At 42.4% G+C, this 21,835-nt stretch overlaps 1 protein-coding gene across 2 annotated transcripts in view; it reads right to left on the reverse strand.

Moving 5' to 3' along the window:
* The window catches only part of ctnna1 (catenin (cadherin-associated protein), alpha 1), a 188,959-nt gene that overhangs the window by 139,723 nt on the left and 27,401 nt on the right, over positions 1 to 21,835 (reverse strand). For both annotated transcript variants that reach the window (XM_038795451.1, XM_038795452.1), the window contains exons 3-4: positions 20,115 to 20,310; positions 695 to 861 (exon numbers count right to left, since the gene is read on the reverse strand). In XM_038795451.1, coding sequence (XP_038651379.1) covers positions 695 to 861; positions 20,115 to 20,310 — 363 coding nt within the window. The remainder of the gene's footprint in view (positions 1 to 694; positions 862 to 20,114; positions 20,311 to 21,835) is intronic.

Consider the following 21,835-nt stretch of genomic DNA (forward strand, 5'->3'; position numbering starts at 1 on the left):
GTACTCGAAAAAAATATTTTTGAATTATAAAAGAAGCCTACAGTCAAACCCATTTCACCATAATCAGTACAACAAAGGCTCAGTCAACCAAATGTATGGTGTAATTTATTATCAAAGTTGTTTTCCTTCAAAAAAATAATTCTTCCAAAACTAATTAGCTCATTTCATTGCAAAAAATGATGGTCTGTGAAATAAGGCAATAAAGTCCATTCATAGTACAGAATATCTGTTTGCTCAAGCTTTGTTCTTGTAGAATATGGGATTCAAATTACAGCCACACACTTTGGCCTGGATTTGAATCTAGGTCAGAGAATATAAAAGGTCTGTATCTAACCCCAAAGCACCACCCAGTCCCTGAAGAGTATTATACAAAATACAAAAGTCTCCATGGACTGAGCCAGCTCGAAAGGAAGCACTTCTGTTGCAATGACCCTATTGAAAATCAGTAACTTTTCCCAATCATGCATTGAAAGTGCAATCTTTAATGAAGCTTGCTATATCCCTGACATTTCCAGAACGATATTGTCCTACTGTTCCTAAGTGTCACATAAGAAGAATAATGAATATTTCCCTGCTTTGTGAATAATTATCTGCATAATTTGTTTTTCAAACAACAACGTATTGAACACTGATCAGAAAAGTTCAAATTAAATGGGAACCGGTTAAATGGGAACATGTTCAGTGCGGAACTTACTACTTTCAGTTGTACAAGCAGTTTGTAAACATCTGCCATGTCAGCCAAGATAAGAAGGCGAGTAACAGCAGACAGCAATGCTCGTGCGGCTCGAACCATATTGCCACGTTTCATAGCAGAACAAGGATCCTCTGCAAACTCTGATGAAGCACTTCTCATCATTTCACCTATATTAAAAGGGAGAATAAAGGAGGAAAATATTGCAAATTTGCAAACTGGAATATTTTTAGTTTATAGGTTAGAATTACACATCCGCGTTTTGCAAATAAAAAACAAATACCAGAATAAAGTGAAATAGAATTCAAAGCTGGAATCGACCAGTTACACCAAAGAACACCTCATTTATTTGAGTTGCGTTGTATGCAAATTAGTTGTTGTGTTTAAAAACAGTGATCACACTTCAAACACAACTCATTGGTCTAAAAACATTTCAGGATGTTGCAAGGACACAAGAATTTGCATATAAATTGTTAAACATGGTACAATTGTCGTGTTAATAACACAAGAAATCAGATATATAGAAAAACACACAACAAAAGCTACATCCAAAATATCCCCATTCCCCCCCCACCCCCACCAATCAACCCTGCCCCACCCCCCACACCACTACCACCTTGCCCAAACAGCTGATGGTAATTAAGTGTGAGATAAATGGCTGTCACCTCAGGTAGAATCGCTCTATCGATCTCCTGATCATGTACTTGACCTTTTCCAGGTATAAAAAGTTCAAAAGGTCACCCAACCAGGCTGAGGCACAAGGCGGAGCAGGCGGCTCCATTCCAGCAGAACTCACCTTCGGGCCATCAGTGAAGCAAAGACGTGCATATCCACCTTCACCCCCATCCACAGCCCCGGCGAGTCCAACACCCCGAAAATGGCCACCATTGGACAAGGCTCCAGATCAATGTTAAGGACCGCTGACAGTGCTAAAGGAGGAAACCTAAAAGTTTACCAACTTTGGACAAGACCAGAACATGAGAGCAAGATTGGCGGAACCACAAGAACATCGCACACACCTGCCCCCCACTCCATCAAAGAACCTGCTCATCTTACTTTTGCTTAGATGAGCTCGATGAAACACCTCGACTTGGAGAAGTCTGAGCCTTGCACAGGACGATGTACAATTTACCCTACAGAGACCCCGTTTCCGCACATCCTCATCTATGATGGGTCCCAATTCCTCCTCCATTTTGCCTTCAACTGATCAAGCGACGGAGATGCCAATGAGATGGTCCGTTCATAGATATTCAAGACCCTCCCCCCTCCAGTTCGTACCAACCGTAGGATTTCCTCCAGCAGGAAAGGGGGAAGACAGGGCAAACCCCATGAACTCAGTCACGCAGTGGAAAATATCGGAATAGGTGTGTCCCTGCTAGTTGGAATTTGGCCGAAATCTCCTCCCAACTGGAGAACCGTCCATCTATAAAAGGGTCTCTTATGCACACTAGCCACTTCCCATGCCTTAAAAGCTGAATCCAAACCTCATGGAACAAACAAATGGTAACCATTTGGAGGAGACAGTAATGACATGGCACTTAGCTTGTAATGTTGTCTGAGGTGCCTACATATCTTCAAAGTGGAGATCACCACTCGGTTGGAGGTATATTTCGATGGAGTGTGGAAGTGGTGCCATTACTACAGCCCAGAGGCTCGACCCTTTACACGAACCTTGCCTCCATCCTGCTCCATATGGTGTACGATTCTCTGTACCACCCCAACACGTTATCTGCGTTGGCTGCTCAGTAATACAAGAGTAGTGCTAGACCCCTCGAACTGTCTGCCCCTCTGGAGGTACATGTTGTGAATTCTCTGCACCCTACTCATCCTAATTCCAGAAGGCATTTGACAAGGTGCCGCAAAAAAGTGTTCCAAAAGTTGAGATTGCAGGGTGTTGGAATAGAACATTAAATTGATTGGAGGATTGGCTGACTGACAGAAAACTGAGGGTCGGGTTAAATGAGCCGTTCTCTGGCTGGCGCAAACTGTAGCTAATAGGATGCCACAGGGTTCAGTCTTCGGACCTCAACGGTTTACAATCTACATAAATGAGCTGCAAGCAGGGACAGAGTGTAACATAGCAAAATTTGCAGAGGATACTAAAATAGGTTAGAAAGGAGGCAGTGAAGAAGGGATACAGATTTTACAGATTGATATGGATAGGCTAGGAGATTGGACCAAAATGTGGCAGATGTAGTTGAATGTGGTACATGTGAGGTTATCCATTTTAGCCAAACAAATTCAGGCAAGTTATCCAAATGGAAAACAGATTCAAAATGCATCTGGGCGGAGATAACGGAGTACTTTTGTTCATGAATCGTAGAAAGTCTGTGTGCAGGTAAAAATGTAATAAGACAGACAAATGGAATGTTCGCGTTTATTGAAAAAGGACTGGAGTAGAAAAGTAGAGCAGTATTGTGCAATTTCATAGGGTGTTATTGAGACCACATCTGGAGTATTGTGTCCAATTATGGTCTCCTTATTTGAGGAAGGATGTGGTGGCATTGGAAGCAGTTCAGAGGAGGTTCACGAGATTGATTCCAGGGATGAAGGGGTTGACTTATGAGGAGAGGTTAAACAGTTTGGGCTTATATGCGCTGGAATTTATAAGGATGAGGGGGAATCTGATTGAGGTATATAAAATACTAAAATAAAATATAAAGTAAATGTAGACCAAATGTCCCCCCTTGTGGGGCAACAAGAGGTCGCAGGTCTAAGTTGAGAGGAGGTACATTTAAAACCGATATGAGGAGGCACTACTTCTCAGAGGCTGGTGAACTTGTGGAACTCGTTACCCCATAGTGCGGTGGAGTCTGAATCATTAAATGGTTTCAAGAGGGAGACAGGATGGGGAACAGATAGGGAGGTGGATTTGAGATCAGCCATGATCTGATTAAATGGCGGAGCTGGCACGAAGGGCTGAACTGCCTACCTCTGCTCCTAAATCCTATGTCCCTACCCGCCCATATAAAGGAATTCATTAACTTGTTCACCGCAGCAAAGAATGAAGCAGAACATTCTAAGATTGTGATCTCTAATCACGCTCCACATTGAGGACCTTGAGCTGGGGACAGATCCCATCCAGCAGGTGCCATGGAGATTAGATGTAGCACTACTGGTTGAGAAGGGGATCTGCAATTGCATAGCCGCGGCCATTGAGGAGCACATCAGGCTTAATGGTCAGAAAGTAATCGAAAGACGGCATAATTGCCATCCTCGAGAAAGCCAGAGATTCAAGGCTTGATCGGTCCATTCTCTCCTCCGTCTCTCCACCCCCCGAAAGTGTGCACAAATCAGTGATGGAGGTTAGTAAACCTTTCATGAATGCGACATCGTCTCAATTAGGGGCATCTATAATCACCATGACTACCGGGGTGCATACCAAAGACTCACTCACTCCCTGCATTACATACCAAACATTGGAGTCAGCCACCACAACGCCGGTGGTCAAAAAAGACACTTGCTTATCAAAATAGTTGCACCTCGGGCTCTACCATCGAAGCCCGAGTGTAGCACGTCCCCAACCCACCCCTTCCGGAGTCTGGTCTGATCCTCACCTGCAAATGGGTCACCTGCAACAACACCACAGCAGCGTTTAAGCTCTTTAGATGGGAAAAGACTCTCTTCACTGGACCACCAATGCCCTTTACATTCCAGGTGACCAGTCGAATTGTTTCCCCCCCACCCAACACCACTCACTTCTTCTGGAATCAGCCATTTCCACCATCAGGGATAAGCAAATAAAGCTTTAAGAGGTATCGATCAAAGGACCCCCCTCCCCCAAGATGACAGCCAGTCCCACCTCCAGAAAAACATCAAGAATGTTCTAGATCAACCATCAGCCAGCTAACCCCAACCCTCTTAAATCTACAAGCTGGAACCAGGCCCACTGCTTCAGCCCCCGCCCAACCCAGATACAAAGGAAGCTAAACCAGTTCTTACTGGTTTTACGGCTGCAGTTCCTCAATCCCACCTCACTCCCATTCACCAGCTTATACATTGTTAACAAGGTCGCTCCCAACACGACAATGAAAAAGACAAGATTATTCACCACATTGAGGATAAATTAGATAAATTATTTCTCAGAAGAGAAAAGATAGAGATTAATCATACATCATATAAATTCCTCCACTACCTCTTTATCTCGAGAAAATAAACTTCAAACGACTGATTATGAAGAATCATATACTGTAAAACTCACCATCCCCTTCAGCCCAGTTTTCACAACAAAAAAAAAGGTATATCCCACGCAGCACCTCTAGTTTAATTGGACCCTAGTCCCACACACAGCACCTCATTTAATTGAACCCCAGTCTATGTTTGTTGGTAAAGTCCACCTCTTCAGGTGTCTCAAAGAAAGAATCCTTGGTTTTGTGTGTGTGGCCTGCAGCCTGACTGGGTACACTACTTCGAGATGAACGCCCTTCTTGTACAGCACTGCCTTCATCTAGTTGAAGGTCGCCCGCTTCTTTGTTAGTTCTGCACCCACATCTTGATACTCATACAATGCTTCCTTCCCATTTCACATCGCGGTGCTCCTTCGCCCACTGCAGGACATTTTCCTCATCTCGGAAGCTATGAAACTGAATGATCAATGTACGAGTTAATTCATTCTATCGTCTTCTTCCTGAGCGCCCACCACTATCACCCGCCATCTTCCAGATCATCCGGTGATAAATACCTGGTGGTGTTTGGGCCCTCCATTCCCTCCGGCAATCCCACAGCTGGCCTTCTGCCTCAGTGACTTATCTTCGAGGCCGTTGTCCTTTCCCTTTTATTTTCATCGGCCACCACTGCAATCTCGGCCATGATTGACGCAAGCTGGTCCTAGTGTCTCATAAGTGCCTCCTCGACACCATTCAGTGTCTCGCCATGTTTTTTAACCATTCCAACAGCTTCATCGAACTCTGCCCAGACCAGTCCCAGCACCTCCTAAATTGAACTACGTATTGTTTTGGTGGCGATCAGCTTCCACTGCTTCTCGAAGTGTAAGCTGAATTGTTTATAGAATTCTTTGGCCAAGGCGTCTTGAGAGCATGTCTAATGTGATTGGGGCTATGGCTGACTGCAGCTCTCCGGTCAACATCTTAGGTGCCAAGGTGTTCCACAAGGCTCCAGAGTCCGTCGAGAGGTCAATTTCAGGCTTCCTGTTCGGTCTTCCTTGCCGTTTGGGCATGGGATAGCACAAGGGGAACCTGTTCGGCTGGTCTCTGATGTATCCTGTTGAGTATCACTTGAAAAAACAGGTGAAAATTTTAACCCAAAAAAAGGTCCCGATTGGAGCTCCCAGAAACACTGGAAGTCATTTACATAGTAGCTTATGCGAATTGGTATCTCACAACTTGCATTTTAATACAGTAAATCTGGTTGAGGATGAGTGAGGATTTTGTTGACCATAATGAAGGGGTCGAGTTCATGTATCTTTGAGAGCTCTAGGAGAGCCTTCAGCGCCAACTGTTGTTTGCACCCAGAAATCTAGGGAATCTGCAGAAACCTAATACCCTCTGCTTTTGCTCTGAAGATGATAATCCAAATCTGATTAACACACTAGCCTTACGCATCAAACGCAGGCCATCATTGCCCCCTGACAATGTCCCTCGTGGATCTTGGGAAAGATTTAGACCTAATCAAGGGCCATGGTCACCTATATTTCTACATTTAAGCTTCTGCTGAATGTGTATCAGGGATTTAAGCAGTCCTGACACAAGTTGCAGAATTTCCTTTAAAGTTCAGCAGCAGCAACATCATCGTAGAATAATGTTGTAGGGACAAAAAGGCTGTTAGAATTTTAAAGAACTGGCGAACCAGGAATGCATCACATGGGTAGCTAGCATCAACGAGTCAGCCAACAGACCCAATGTTGCAATGCCTCAGCACCACCAGAGGACTGGACAGTCAAATCAGCCTCCTGCCAAGCCGTCACATACTACCCCATCAATTCATCGACTCAGGCTTCCAGCATCATAGGAATACAAAACTCTAAATAAGAGATCACAGAATGCAATTTGCTTAGTAGGTTGGAACAAGGATTTTCTCCCGTTGCAAAATAGATTTTCTATCCCACTTCTACACAATCCATTTTATACATCCAACAAAACTGTACTAACTTGGAATAGGAGGACAAATCCCCTCTAAATCCCCTGCCCATTATCTTAAATCTATGCTCCCTGGTCATTTATCCCTCAACTAAGTTTCTTCCTATCTACCCTATCTATGTCTTTTAGAATTTTGTACACCTCAATAAGGTCCGCCTCCCCTCAGCCACCTTTGTTTTAGGAGAATGACCCGAGCTTTGATTAGAGAGAAAAACCTCAGTTTAACCAGCTTCTCTTCATAGTTGAAATACTTCAGCTCAGGTAATATCCTGGTGAATCTCACTGTAATCCAAGGCTTTCCTCCTCGTTATTTACACCACCAATTTTTGTGTCAACTGCAAAATTATCATCCCTCCCCACACCCCCACACATCCCATCTAGATCATTAATGTACACTACAAAACAGTAAGGGATACAGCACGATCCCTGCAGCATACCACTAGGCACATGCTTCCAAATCACAAAAGCAACCTTCAACCAACACCCTCTGCCACAAAGCTAATTAAATTGTGGATTTTGTGCGAAAGATTAGTGATTTGATAATTTTTCTCTTCTCCCCATTGCCTGCCCTGGAAAAATTGAGAGAATATTTTCCCTCCCAACTGTTCAAAAATCATTTGCAATTTTTAAAAAAGAGCAGCTTACAAATAAGCTGAAAGCAATATGTTTCTAAGCTTTGTCTTCATAGACATCATAGAATTTACAGTGCAGGAGGCCATTCGGTCCATCGAGTCTGCACCAGCTCTTGGAAAGAGCACCCTACTCAAGCCCACACTCCACCCTATCCCTGCAACCCAGTAACCCCAGCTAACTTTTTTTTGGACACAAGGGCAATTTATCATGGCCAATCCAACTAACTTGCACATCTTTGGGCTCTGGGAGGAAACTGGAGCACCCACAGGAAGCCCACACAGACATGGGGAGAACATGCAGACTCTGCTCAGACAGTAACTCAAGCCAGGAATTGAACCTGGGACCCGAGGTGTGAAGCAACTGTGCTACCGTGCTGCCCTCATACACAAAGTAATTTATACTTAAAAATTGGATTAAACCATTGCTTCAGTCATCAATTAATCAAATTTCATAACCAATATATAGATGGGCAATTTTTATGTTCTGAGACACAAAGGAAACCCATTTATGAGCATAAGTACTCAAAAGCACAGAAATGAATTGATAATAAATGGAATGGGGGTGGACTAGTTGAAAATAACCACACAAGAATATATGCTGGAATTGAAGGGCTAGAACTAAACTAAAAGCAAGACATTTAACTAGCATGCTGGTTTGCAGAATTCAAATTTCATGATTACATGCCATGCTAAAACTCAGCTGCATTTTGAAAATTATTAATTTTTTTGCAGTCTTTTTTAGTGTGAAAATGCGAACTATTTTATAATAATACATAATGTTATGATAATACAATAAATTACCATGATATTTTATCATGGTAGACCGTCCTACATTGTAGCAATGGCATACAATTAAAATTTAATATGTTTTCTTTGCAAAGTTGACTATTCAGATGAAGCAGATGCAAGAATGGACAGTCCGCAACACAAGAAACTTCTCGGTGTGGTGTCAAAATACTTTCTCTGGCTGGAATTTAAAAACAAAATAGGAAAAAAAAAAAGACGACGAGCCAAAGGCTACTTCATCAGTGGACTGCTGAATGAAGGAAATGACTCAGCTGCAAATTCCACAAGGATTACCTTGCTTTTTATGGAAAACAAAAGACCTTCCCACTCCTGTACCAATTAACAGTAGCACTAGCTGAAACATTCAATATGACTCATTCAACATAACATAGTTCTGATGAAAGGTCACCAACCAAGTTTGCTTGCCAGATCAGAGTGTTGCCAGAATTTTCTGTTTTATTTCACATTGCCACGATCCGCAGGATTTTGTTTTTGCATTAAGATAGTCCCCTTTCCCATTAGTATGGGGCAACTGCATTTATTAAATTGTGTAGAAGAAAGGACAGCTACATTATGAGAGCGGCCTTCTTTCTGGATGAGACATTAAATCTAAGCCACATTTACCTAATCAGCACCAGTTAGTATTAGGAAACTTCTTTACCCAGAGTGAAAATCTGTAACTCGCCATCACCAGGTGTGGTTAAAGCAAATGGTGACGATGCATTTAAGGGGCGACTATGAAGAGCATGAGAAGAAAGTAGCGGACTATATTGATAGATCTAGATCAGATAATCATAAGTACTGGTGCCGAATAGATAATTTAGATCTCCATTCTCTCCCAGCATTTAACAGCCCACCCACCATCAGACTACATGTACACTTTCTCCTCTCGACCAAAAAAATTCTTTAGCACCCTCTGCAGGGAACACAATTCTCTCGGTAGCCAATTAGGACCCTCCCTTAATCAGCACGATTAAAGTCCAGCTGCCTAAGTGAGCCTATGTGGAGTCATCCAAAGAATCAGTGAAAAGGTTTCAGGATTTTTTTTTTAAAAACTTAAATGCAATTTACGTATCGCACAAATTAAGCATTTTCTAGCCAGTTTCTGAAGCCAGGAAGATTATTTGTGTAAATAACCCCCCCACCCCAAGTCTTACACATGCTCACAATAAGCAGTTATTAGGCAGAAACCATGGCATCATTTAGAACGGTATACGTTTTGCCATATGAGGACTCGGGTTTTAGCCTGCATTTCATTGCACGATCAGTGCCCGAGATCATGTAAATTTTGATTTTGATTGCCACGGAAAGTATGAAGGAGCTGGGGTTTTTTTTTCAAATCAAAAGGAGTCCGTGAACTAGTGTAAAATAGAAAATGCAGCCACCACAGAATAAGTATTGGGCGTCATACAGCAGTTGGTAAACTCAAAATGGGTTCAATAATAGGGTGTGCAATGCAAGAAACTCATTCCACCATTCTCAGCAGTTGTTCTTCAACTAAAGATACTCCATGTAACAAAGCCAATCCTGATCAACAAACATATCAACAAAGACTAGATTTGACTCTTTAGAGCTGCATTACAAATTGATCCACACAAAATCAGAACATCTCTTTATCAAAGAGTGGAACCTTTGTTCCTATGTTTTCAGATAAATGTGAGACTAGGTTTTGAATGGTGAAGTGAAGGGAATGAGGAATGCACAATGGGCCGTTTAAAGGAGCAATAGAAGGATGAGAATTTTCAAAACTGAAACATTGCTAGACCACTCGCCAATCTTGGTCAATCAGCCCATTGGCCAGGGAGGGGGATGGCAGGAAATACAGTTCGGCAGGAACCGAAGACAATTTGAATTTTCCCAATGTTTAACAATTGGCTCATCCAGAATTGAAAATTACAAAGAATTAACCACATTTTCCAATCTGCTTCAGATAAGTTCTGGAGTATCTAACACAAGAGTAGATCACATAGCCACTCAAGCTCACTCCAATATTCAGCAAGATCATAGCTGATCGTCTACATGCTTTCAATACGATTTACTAGCATTGGACATCGAGAAGATTGACAAGGCAGAGACACAACATATGAGAATAGATAGGATCAGCGGCTTATAAGACACGATCAAATCAAAGAGCTTTTCCTATTAAAGACCTAAAGGAGCTGGGGAAGAAAATGAAATGGTGTGGACTCCACAGGAGGTAGCATTTATGTTATTTGGGCAGTCAGTAAGCTTTCCTTGAACCAAAGACATCCCAAGTCAACTATAGAAAACCGCACAGTTTGGTGCCCTAGGACCAAAAGACTTCAACAATGTTTTGCATGAAAGTCAACTCCTTAAGCTTGAAATGGGACAATGAAGGTAAAGGCTGTAAATGAAATGGAAGCTAGTTGAAAAGATCTTATGCTGGCTACTTGTTGAAAATCATACATCAAGATTGGGACGGGCAGGGAGAGCGAGGGGATTTAAGCAGCAGAACTGAAAAGAGAGTTCTAACGTTATAAACGGTTTCATAACATTATAGGAGCAGCCCATTCTGCACCTCGAGCCTGCTCCACCATTCTGTACAATCATGGCTGCTCTTCTACCTCTTCTACCTCAACTCTAATATCCTGCCCATTCTCCTTCCCTCCATTCAGAGAACAAATACCTGTTGACCACAGTCTTGAATATATTCAACAATGGTGCATCACAACCCTCTGGAATAGATCATTCCAAAAATTTACAAGTCTCCAAGAGAAGTCATTTCCTGCCATCATAGTCCTAAATGATTGACCCGTATCCGGAGATTGTGCCCCAGATTCTAGATTCCCTAACCAGGGGGAGGACCTGTGTCTTGCCTGTCAAGCCCTTTCAGATGCCTGTACATTTCATTAAGATTGCCTCTCATTCTTCTAAACACCACAGTAAAGGTCCAATTTACTCTGTCTCTCATCATCAGGAGCCAAGATATGAATTTTTACTGTACAATGTTTACTGTACTGCCTCCCAAGGCAAGTATATCCTTCCTTAGCTAAGGGAACCAAAACTGGACACAATATAGGTGTGGTCTCAGCAGAGCCCTCCACAATTTTAGCAAATCTCCCTTTACTTTTACTCCTATCCCCTTGCAATAAACATGTGGAGATGCCGGAATTGGATTGGGGTGGACACAGCAAGAAGTTTTACAACACAACACAAGGTTAAAGTCCAACAGGTTTGTTTGGAATCACTAGCATTCAGAGAGCAGTTCCTTCATCAGGTGAGTGAAGAGATGGGTTCCATAAACACATATTTAGACAAAGTAAATAATGCAAGATGCTACTTTGAGTGAGAGTATTTGCAGGTAATTAAGTCTTTAAAGGTCCAGACAGTGTGACTGGAGAGAGGGATAATCACAGGTTACTTGCAATAAATGGCACACTATTTGCCTCTGTGTTCCTCATGGAAGATCAGCAGCCGGATTCTCCGTTCCGGAGACTAAGTATCGACGCCGGGGCAGGATTTAGCGACCGTTGAGGGACGAGCCACGTGAAACACAATCGATTCCAATGAGAAACGGTGCCAGATTCAGGGCTGGCACTCAGGAAGCTGACAAGATGCAGCCACATGTACACACTTCATTCCCCAGCTGACAAGATGGTGTGCTGGAGCATGCCCGATGGGTCAGCTGGGGCCAGAGGTCACCGTGGGGTTGGAGGGAGGGCTGGCCTGGGGGACAACCATACAACCCGTGGGAATGGGTTCACAGTGGGCAGTCAGCGGCTTGTGTAGCTGCATGGCTACCTTGCGGGCTGTGGCAATGGTGTTCCGTGCCTGTCCAGCCCGATCCCATAGCCCACCTCCTGCAAATCCTCCCGGCCCTGAATCATTAATTTGATCTTGTGGAAATTGACGAGAAGCACATTTAATGGGGCAATTCCACAAGAGGAAATTGGATCATTGCAAACTTTTTTCACCACTCGAGAAAGTAGAAGCTGGGACCATTTTCCATCGAAAAGAGAACATTGAAAGAGGTATTGAAAATCACAAGGGTATCAACCGAACAGGAAGAATGTGCAACACTACGGAAGGTAGGAAGGAGAGCGACACTACACGAATTGCTCTTTCAGAAATCCAACTGAATGGCCTCCTTCTGTGCTGTAACTGTTGAGAGATTCTGGACAGATGAGATAAGATGGGCTAAAGTTTAAACTTCTTGTTTGATTGAAAACACTGCTGCTGTACAGTACATAAGCTAATAAGAAACACCATAAGTCAATGCTGAATCAACTGAGAATTAGCAGATCATGAGATACTCAGAATGACACGGATGCACGAAATACAACGACTTACCAACTGTTTTTAAGTTAGGTACAAGGTTTTGAAAGAGGAACAAGGGTTTCTTAAAAACAAGGAAGCAAATGATACAAGCCATATCTTTTACTTGGTAGTTACATCAGAAGACTACGAACATAATACAAAGATGAAACTTAACAAGTCAATTTGAAATCCTTAATCTGTACATTATAATTCAGGTCGTCATCAAGTAAAACAAAGGCAAAATAAAATAAATGATTGGTTTTCACCCTGATACCTGTATCTATTAATTTGGATTGTTAAATGATCTGACCTTACAAGGTTTTGCAAGTTCAACATCATATCAATTTCACACAATTACTATATAGTTGGTTTTGGTTGCTAGTAATATCACATTATGAAAAGTAGGAAGACAGGTCATAATCTGATAATGCACATAAAAAAATACCTAGTTTCACTCAATATATTTTTCCCAATGGGAAACACCTTGGTAGGAATTAATTAAAACTTACAATTTCAATGAGTGCCGAACACAGTGAAGCAATGAGTACTCTAAAATAGCACTGAAAATTGTGGAAGAAAAAAAATAGTACAAAAATAAAACAGAAAACGATGGATAAACTCAGCAGGTCTGGACCCGGGCTCTCAAGGCCATATTTCGGGGTGTCGGACCAGCCAGGGTTGGGAACGGGTGCGGAGACATATGTTGTAGCCTTCGCCTCATTGATCGCCCAAAGACGGATCCAGTTGGGATGGAGATCAACCTCTCCACCCTGTGTCCTGGCATGGCAGAGTCCTGCTGGAATTCTTAACTCTTGAGAAGGTCAAATTTGAACTGAGGGGAAGGATGGAGGTGTTCTACAATTCATGGGCGTTATTCATTTTGCACTTTCCCAATTCCTGTTTGTTATTTGTTTTGTTAACATGTGAGATGCTGTTTGGGGTTTTGGTTGAGAGGATGGGATTGTTGTTATTGATTTGGGGATTGACATTGCATTAGTTACTGATTATTGTTATTATTGGTGGATGTAAATTTGCGAGAAAATGTGAAAAAAGAGAATAAAATTTTTTTTTTTTTTAAACTCAGGTCTGACAGCACCTGTAGGGAGAGAAAAATCAGACTTAACTTTTCAAGTCCATGTGACTATCTCAGAACGAGGGGTAGAATTTAATGCATACATAGTGAGTGGGGTAGTTGGGGGGGGGGGGGCGAGGAAAGGGTGAACGAGGCGAGGCAGAATAGGTGGCAAGGGATAGGTTGGAGCTAAGGAGATTGAGAAATAGATCATGGACACAAGACAAAGGGTGTGTTAATAGTAGCATTGAGTACTAAAGATTGTGGAAAAAGGCAAGATAGCAGAGCGTGTTAATAGGGGAACAGTTCTCAATGAAAGCAAAACTGAAGACCAAGTGACAGATGTTTTTGGAGTTTGTGGAAACAGCAGAGGATGATCCTTGAAATGCAGAGGCTGATGAATAAAAGAGGAACCCTGTCATGGGAGGGATGGGGCAGTCATGGAGAGATGTGTGGGACACCCCAAGTGCATGGTCAACTACAGAGAGGGGGAAACCTTGGTAGGCAGACATGTCGCAAGCGCTGTTTTTGAAGGTGCCTTCACTGAAACAGATGCAGTGGAGGCAAACGAAGGGAGATAATGGGATAGAATGCTTGCAGGGGGAAAGGTACAAGGAGCTGTAGAGGGAGTGGTGGGATTCAGTGAGTTTGTAATGAATATTGCTGGTCAGTCTATCGCCAAAAAGTCAGAGGTCAAGGAAGGGAAATGTCAATGATGGACCACGGGAAGGTGAGAGAGGGGTGGAAATTGGAAGCAGAAATCAATATTAACACTTCCTTTGTCTCACACTCTGTATCCATGGCATCTTTGTCAATCTCTCCTTAGCTCCGACCTAACCCTGATCTTCTATTCTAGCCCACCTCCTCCACACCCCCTCCAACTATATAATCCATTACATTTTACCCCTCTTCAGTTCTGAAGCCATGTGGACTTGAAACATCGGTTTCCCTCTCCATAGATGCTGCCAGACCAGAGTTCATCCAGCATCTACAGTATTTGCTTTTATAAAAGTACAAAAACGTCAATCTATCTTTCAAGCCAAAAATAGCAATGACAGTTCATTAAAACAATGAGTGAGCTGTGAACAATGGGTTAAAATATGTAGGAAGCCAAATTGAAGTCTTTAGTTATGAAGAACACCATTTTCTGAAATAGTTTAAGATTCAGCTATTATTGATACTGATTCCAGAGCTTCACATTTTGCATGAATTAATTTTTCAAAACCAATCCTCATTAACTTGAAGACCTTGTGCTTAGTGGTTTATAACCGCCAATATACATTTTTGGGAGGTCAGGTCAGGAACACCATTTTAACTACAAGGTTTAGGTTACAAAATACAGACATAGCAATCATTGGCATAGTCTACAATTCGTTGCAGAAATTAACAAGAAATATTGTAGGATAAAGCCCTCGACAATATGTTAATGCAGATAAGTTACTAAATATTCAGTGTTATACAGTTTTTATATTAAATGCCACAAGTCATAATTTATGCATGCAAATTATTTGCCATACGTTTAATGTGAAATCTCTACAATCCTCTTAAGTCAAAAAGTATAAATAAGATATTTGTTGCAATCTGTCCTCACCAGAAAGTACCTGCACTTGGAGACATTAGCATTCAAAATGTCAATTTCTCAAAAGCCATTGAATCTTGCAGTTGTGACAAGGGCATTGGGAATTGGCCAGAGGTGGCTTTAAGGTCATAACCTCAAGTAAGCAGCAATAGCTCACCAATTACTTGCTCTTTCCACTACTACCCTCACCCCAAATTAATGACATATTATTTTATCAAACAGTAGTCTTTCAAGGCTGAAGTTGCTATGAAATTTTTTTCTTACAAAAAAATATCTTAAACATGCAGCAATCGAGTTACAATTAATCATTACCAGCACTTATGAAGCACACTACTTTCATATTCAATATGACCATATAGAATACATTGGAATTCGAGGGCTCACAGGCAAAGGAAAACCATCCTACAACTCCACGTGTGGAAATAGAGGCAGTTATTATTTTGGTGTATTAATAGATATGGGAGGTTAATAGATTGGAACATGGCAAGATGCAACGGGATTGAGGAAGAGAAGACCGACAAAAGGAGAAAATGGATCAACAATTGACCAATGCAATTTAACACAGCTGTGTCAAGTCATAAATTTAATGAGCCAAACGAGGCTAAAAAATTATAGGAACAATGCAAAATAGAGCAAAAATGAATACGAGCTGGAATCTGGAATTCAGTTAAGACATATCTGAAAGCAACAGGCCCAATATGTAGCCGTTAAAAAAGCTGGATTTTTGGGGCAGCACGGTGGTGCAGAGGTTAGCACTGCTGCCTCAGTATCGAGGCCCCTGGTCACTGTCCATGTGGAGTTTGCACATTCTCCCAATGTCTGTGTGGATCTCACCCCCACACCCCATAAACGTGCAGGGTAGGTGGATTGGCCACGCTAAATTGCCCTTTAATTGGAAAATAACAATTGGGTACTCTAAATTTAATTTTTTTTTTATAAAAGAAAACTGGATTTTAAAAGTCCATAGTCCAGCCAATCTGATTGTTTAATTATCCACCATCAATTTAACGGAGGCAGTGGCCTAGTGATATTGTCACTAGATGAATCCAATAGAAATCTGGTATTAAAAGTCTAACGGTGACCATTAAACCATGATTCTTGCAGTCTGCTATGCCCTTTAGGGAAGGAAATCTGCTGGTCTGGCCGACATGCGACTCCAATCTAGTGGACTCAGAAATGCCCTCTGGAAGGGCAATTAAGGATGGGCAATAAATGCTTCCCAATTTGATTCATGCCACATGCTTCAAGAAACTATTGAGTGCAACGAATGCAGCAAAGGCTCTGGATCGCCGACAACATCCTTGCGTTGTAGTGAAGTAGTGAAGACATGCCTCACCATCTACAAGGTATAGATGGAATATTGTGGCGGCACAGTGGTTAGCACTGCAACCTCACTGCACCAGGGACCTGGGTTCAATTCTGGCTTTGGGTGACCGTGTGGAGTTTGCACATTCTCCCAGTGTCTCCATGGATTTCCTCCGGGTGCTCCAGTTTCCTCCCACAGTCCAAAGATGTGAACATTAGGTGGATTGGCTATGCTAAATTGCCTCGTGTCTAAAATGTCTAGGTTAAGTGAGGCTATGAGGCGGGGGAGTGAGCCTAGGTAAGATGCTATTTCAGAAGGTCGGTACAGACTCGACGGGCCGAATGGCCTCCCTCTGCACAGTAGGAATTCTATTTCCTCAGCTCCAACAACATTCAAGAAACTCAACACCATCGAGAACAAGCAGCCTGCTTGATCAGCACCTCATTCACCATCTTAAACATTTATTCCCTCCACCATTAATTCAACATGGCTGTGGTAATAATAATCATCATTATTAGTGTCACAAGTCGGCTTACATCCTGACATCAGTCGTAATGAAGTGCTTCGAGAGGTTGGCCATGAAGCGCTCCATACTCCCAGAACGCCTTGATCCACTGCAATTCGCATACCACCGCAACCGGTCCACAGCAGACGCCATCTCCATGGCCCTACACTCATCCCGAGAGCATCTTGACAACAAGGACTCCTATATCAGACTCCTATTTATTGACAACAGCTCTGCCTTCAACACCATAATCCCAGACAAGCTCATATCAAAGCTCCAAAACCTAGGACTTGGCTCCTCATTCTGCAACTGGATCCTCGACTTTCTGACCCTCAGACCACAATCAGTAAGAATAAACAATGCCACCTCCTCCTCAATAGTCCTCAATACTGGGGCCCTGCAAGGCTGTGTACTTAGCCCCCTACTATACTCCCGGCGTACACACACGATGGCATGGCAAAATTTGGTTCCAACTCCATCTACAAGTTTGCTGACGACGCGACCATAGTGGGTCAGATCTCGAATAACAAGTCAGAATACAGGAGGGAGATAGAGAACCTAGTGGAGTGGTGCAACAACAACAATCTATCCTCAATGCCAGCAAAATTAAAGAGCTGGTTATTGACTTCAGAAAGCAAAGTAATGTACACACCACTGTCAGCATCAACAGGGTCGAAGTGGAGATGGTTAACAGCTTCAAATTCCTAGGGGTGCACAACACCAAACATCTGTCCTCGTCCACCCATGTCAACGCTACCACTAAGAAAGCATAACATTGCCTATACTTCCTCAGGAAACTAAGGAAATTCGGCATGTCCACACTAACTCTTACCAACTTTTATAGATGAACCATAGAAAGCATCCTATCTGGCTGCATCACAGTCTGGTATGGCAACTGCTCAGCCCAAGACCACAAGAAACTTCAGAGTTGTGAACACAGCCCAGTCCATCACACAAACCTGCCTCCATCCACTGACTCTGTCTACACCTCCTGCTGCCTGGGGAAAGTGGGCAGCCTAATCAAAGACCCCTCCTACCCTGCTACTCACTCTTCCATCAGGCAGGGGATAAGAAAGTCTGAGAACAGATTCAAAAACAGCTTCTTCCCCACTGTTAGCAGACACCTAAACGATCCTCTTATGGAGTGACCTGATTAATACTACACTCCTGTTGCTTCACCTGATGCCGGTGTCTATGTATTTACATTGTGTACCTCATGGTGCCCTATTATGTGTTTTCTTTTTATTTTATTTTCACGTACTTAAATGATCTGTTTGAGCTGCTCGCAGAAAAATGCTTTTCACTGTATCTTGTCACACGTGACAAGAAACAAATCCAATCCAATTAACACTGCAATGAAATTACAGTGAAAATCCCCTAGTCGTCACACTCTGGTGCCTGTTCGGGTACACGGAGGGAGAATTCAGAATGTTCAATTCACCTAACAAGCACATCTTTCCGGACTTGTGAAGTAAACCGGAGCAAACCCACATAGACACGGGGAGAACGTGCAGACTCCGCACAGACAGTGACCCAAGCTGGGAATCGAACACCGGTCCCTGGTGCCGTGAGTCAACAGTGCTAACCACTGTGCTGCGTCGCCTGCGCTGAATGCATTACTTGAAAGATACATTGCAGCAAATTGCCAAGCGTTCTCTTATTGCACCAGCCCACTCAGTCCATAAGCTCCACCACCTCAAAACACAAGGCTAGTAAACACATGGGAATATTGCCCCCTACAAGTTTCTCTCCAAGTCACACACTCACTTGAAAATATATCACTGTTCCTTCATTATTACTAGGTCAGCATCCTGGCACTTCGTTCCCAACAGTGTCTTGGGTACAACTACACCACAGCCTGCAGTGACGATTTGGGTTGAGCAATTAATGCTAGCCTTCCCCACAATGCACACATTTCATGAATGAAAGAGTGTACAACCACAATAGTTATACTTTTTTAAAAAATTTAGAGTACCCAATTCATTTTCTTTCCAATTAAGGGGAAATTTAGCATGGCCAATCCACCTACCCTGCACATCTTTTGGGTTGTGGTGGCGAAACCCACGTAAACACAGGGAGAATGTGCAAACTTCACACGGACAGTGACCCGGGATCGAACCTGGGACCTCGGCACCGTGAGGCAGTAATGCTAACCACGGCGCCACCATCCTGCCCTCAATAGTTATCCTGCCGTTGCGTAGATCATGGGCTCAATTAAGTATTATGTGCAGATCTGAAACACCTACTACACCAATGATGTAATTGGGCTAGAGAAGGTAAAAAGGTTAGGGGCTTAGAGGAAAAAAAACAGGAAGATGAACTTTAACTTCTCTTGTTAAGGAGACTGATATAATGACTTGATATAATGGAAGCTTTCAATTGGGAGATGTGCAAACGTATTTGAGGATAATTCATTGGGAACAGAACGGAAGGGCACAAACATAAGCACAAGAAATTTACCTTTTTTTTTGGACGGAAATATTAGTGGTTAAATGTTATGTGTATTTCAGGCAACACAAACTTCAAACCTCTACTGATTCATCTTTAGCTTGGGTATCTCCCAAGCAGCACTGCAGCACAAAAATTGAACAATGTTTCCGATAATGCTCTTCCAAAATGTTATGATGTAATTTCACCACTGTGCAGTAATGAAAACCATGTCATTCCCAAAGGAAGATAAACAAAAATAAGAAAAAGTTCCTGACACTTCCAGTCACAAGCAAGCATTCACCAAGTTCAAAACAGATCTTAAAGATTGTGCAGTCTTGAAGACAGAGTCGAAATATTGGTCAGCCAACATTGATTTAAAAGGAAAAATAACATCCAAGTACAAAAACACTAATCATCAAAGAGAGAAAAGTACTACAATGTAGTATGGTCTTTCCAAAGTGGCAAAATGAGGAGTTACAGGCAAATTGCCTTACAATTATATTTCTTAAGTTTCCTCAGGTGCCAGCTGGGCCATTCTATATTCAGTTTTCCTTTATACCCTCATTTCCCGAAAAAGATTTTGTACACGTGTTGGCTGAAAGCAAGATGTTCGAGCTGAATAAATATTTTGCATATTAAAATGTAAATTATATTACACGTGCCTTTGCCAGCATGACTTCTAATGCAAAAATGCTCAAGCATCTGCACCACCATTTTTGTACAAATGTTAATACACTTACCTTGTTTGCGTACATCCTCCACAGCTGCTATTAGTTCTTCCTTCAGGTATTGGCTCTCATGGGCAATTTTCTCACCCTTCTCCAGGAAATTCTGTGTTGCCTGTTCCACAGAAGCAGCCAAAACATGGGCTTTCTTAGAACGTCCTTTCTTTTTATTAGATGGCCCTCTATTGCTGGTGTTAACGAGGGTTGTCACCTGCAAAGTACAATTTTGGTCTTAAAGTCCAAATGGATATTGCATTGAAAGATCGATGGAAAGAACAACTTACATTTATATATCATTAACACCTCACAGAAACTAATCAAGGTGAAGTTCAAAGCCAAAAGGAGGAGATATTAAGAGAAGTAACCAAAGACTTGGTATTAGAAAAGGCTTTATAGGCAGGGAACGAGCAAGTAAGACAGCAAAGACTTACAATGACAATTCCAAAACATTTGAACTAAAGACAAGTCAATCGTGGAGCATGGGGGGAAGCCAGTAAACAATGTCCCAAGTTAGAATTGAGAGTTGACGCAAGTTGGATCAGGGATGTGCTAAGAGTGGAAGAATTTATAGAAATAGGACTTAAGTATGAAGATAAAAATCTTAGTGAGAATGAGGTGTTCGGTAGATAGGACTTGCATATAAGCAATGAGTTTGTATGAAGTGAAGCTTATAGAGGATGGCAGGAGAGCACTGAAATAGTCAGGTCTACAGGTGATAACGGCATAAATAATGTTTCAGCAGCAAGCGGAGGTAGGAACAAATGTGGAAAAACCAAGCAGTCACCAATAGGGGCCTCACGGTAGCATGGTGGTTAGCATCAATGCTTCACAGCTCCAGGGTCCCAGGTTCGATTCCCGGCTGGGTCACTGTCTGTGTGGAGTCTGCACGTCCTCCCAGTGTGTGCGTGGGTTTCCTCCGGGTGCTCCGGTTTCCTCCCACAGTCCAAAGATGTGCGGGTTAGGTGGATTGGTCATGCTAAATTGCCCGTAGTGTAAGGTTAATGGGGGGATTGTTGGGTTACGGGTATACGGGTTACGTGGGTTTAAGTAGGGTGATCATTGCTCGGCACAACATCGAGGGCCGAAGGGCCTGTTCTGTGCTGTAATGTTCTATGTAAATGTTCTAAGAGAGGAGCAGTTTCAATAGGAGAGACTGACAGTTAAATAAGCTGGCAATATCAAATGAGGGAAAACAACTGCATTGGAGGATGAATAATTAAGTCCACCATGTGTAATATTGAGCCCCATAGACCAAAGTGGATATTTGGTCTTTGTTGAGCTGGTGATTTAAACCAACACAACAGACTCTTCTGAATTAGGGAAATGAGAAAAAGAGCCCCATAAATTACAATTCCAAACTGCTGCTAGCAATTATTGACGTAAATTTTATGAGACTAGAATTGAGCTATCATTCCCTTCATGATCAGAAAAACAAATACCTGCCAGAGCACTACGTAGGCTCATCCATGAATCATAACTGTTTTATTAGGTATTAAGGATCACTAAAACCCATGAACTGTATACTAGCAGTCCTTTCTCTGCTGTTCAGCAATACACAAAGATGCCAATCACCATGCTGAAGAAGTGTCATGAAAAACCTTGTGCTATTTATTGAAATATTGGGAGTGTCAAATCCACCAACTATCCAAATCAAAGAATAATGGCATTCCAGCATGTAAACTTTATGAACCAATCCATTAAGATTTCGTAAAAACTTGCATAAATAAACATAGCTA

The sequence above is a fragment of the Scyliorhinus canicula genome, chromosome 4, assembly GCF_902713615.1.
Source record: "Scyliorhinus canicula chromosome 4, sScyCan1.1, whole genome shotgun sequence".
Lineage (NCBI taxonomy): Eukaryota > Metazoa > Chordata > Chondrichthyes > Carcharhiniformes > Scyliorhinidae > Scyliorhinus > Scyliorhinus canicula.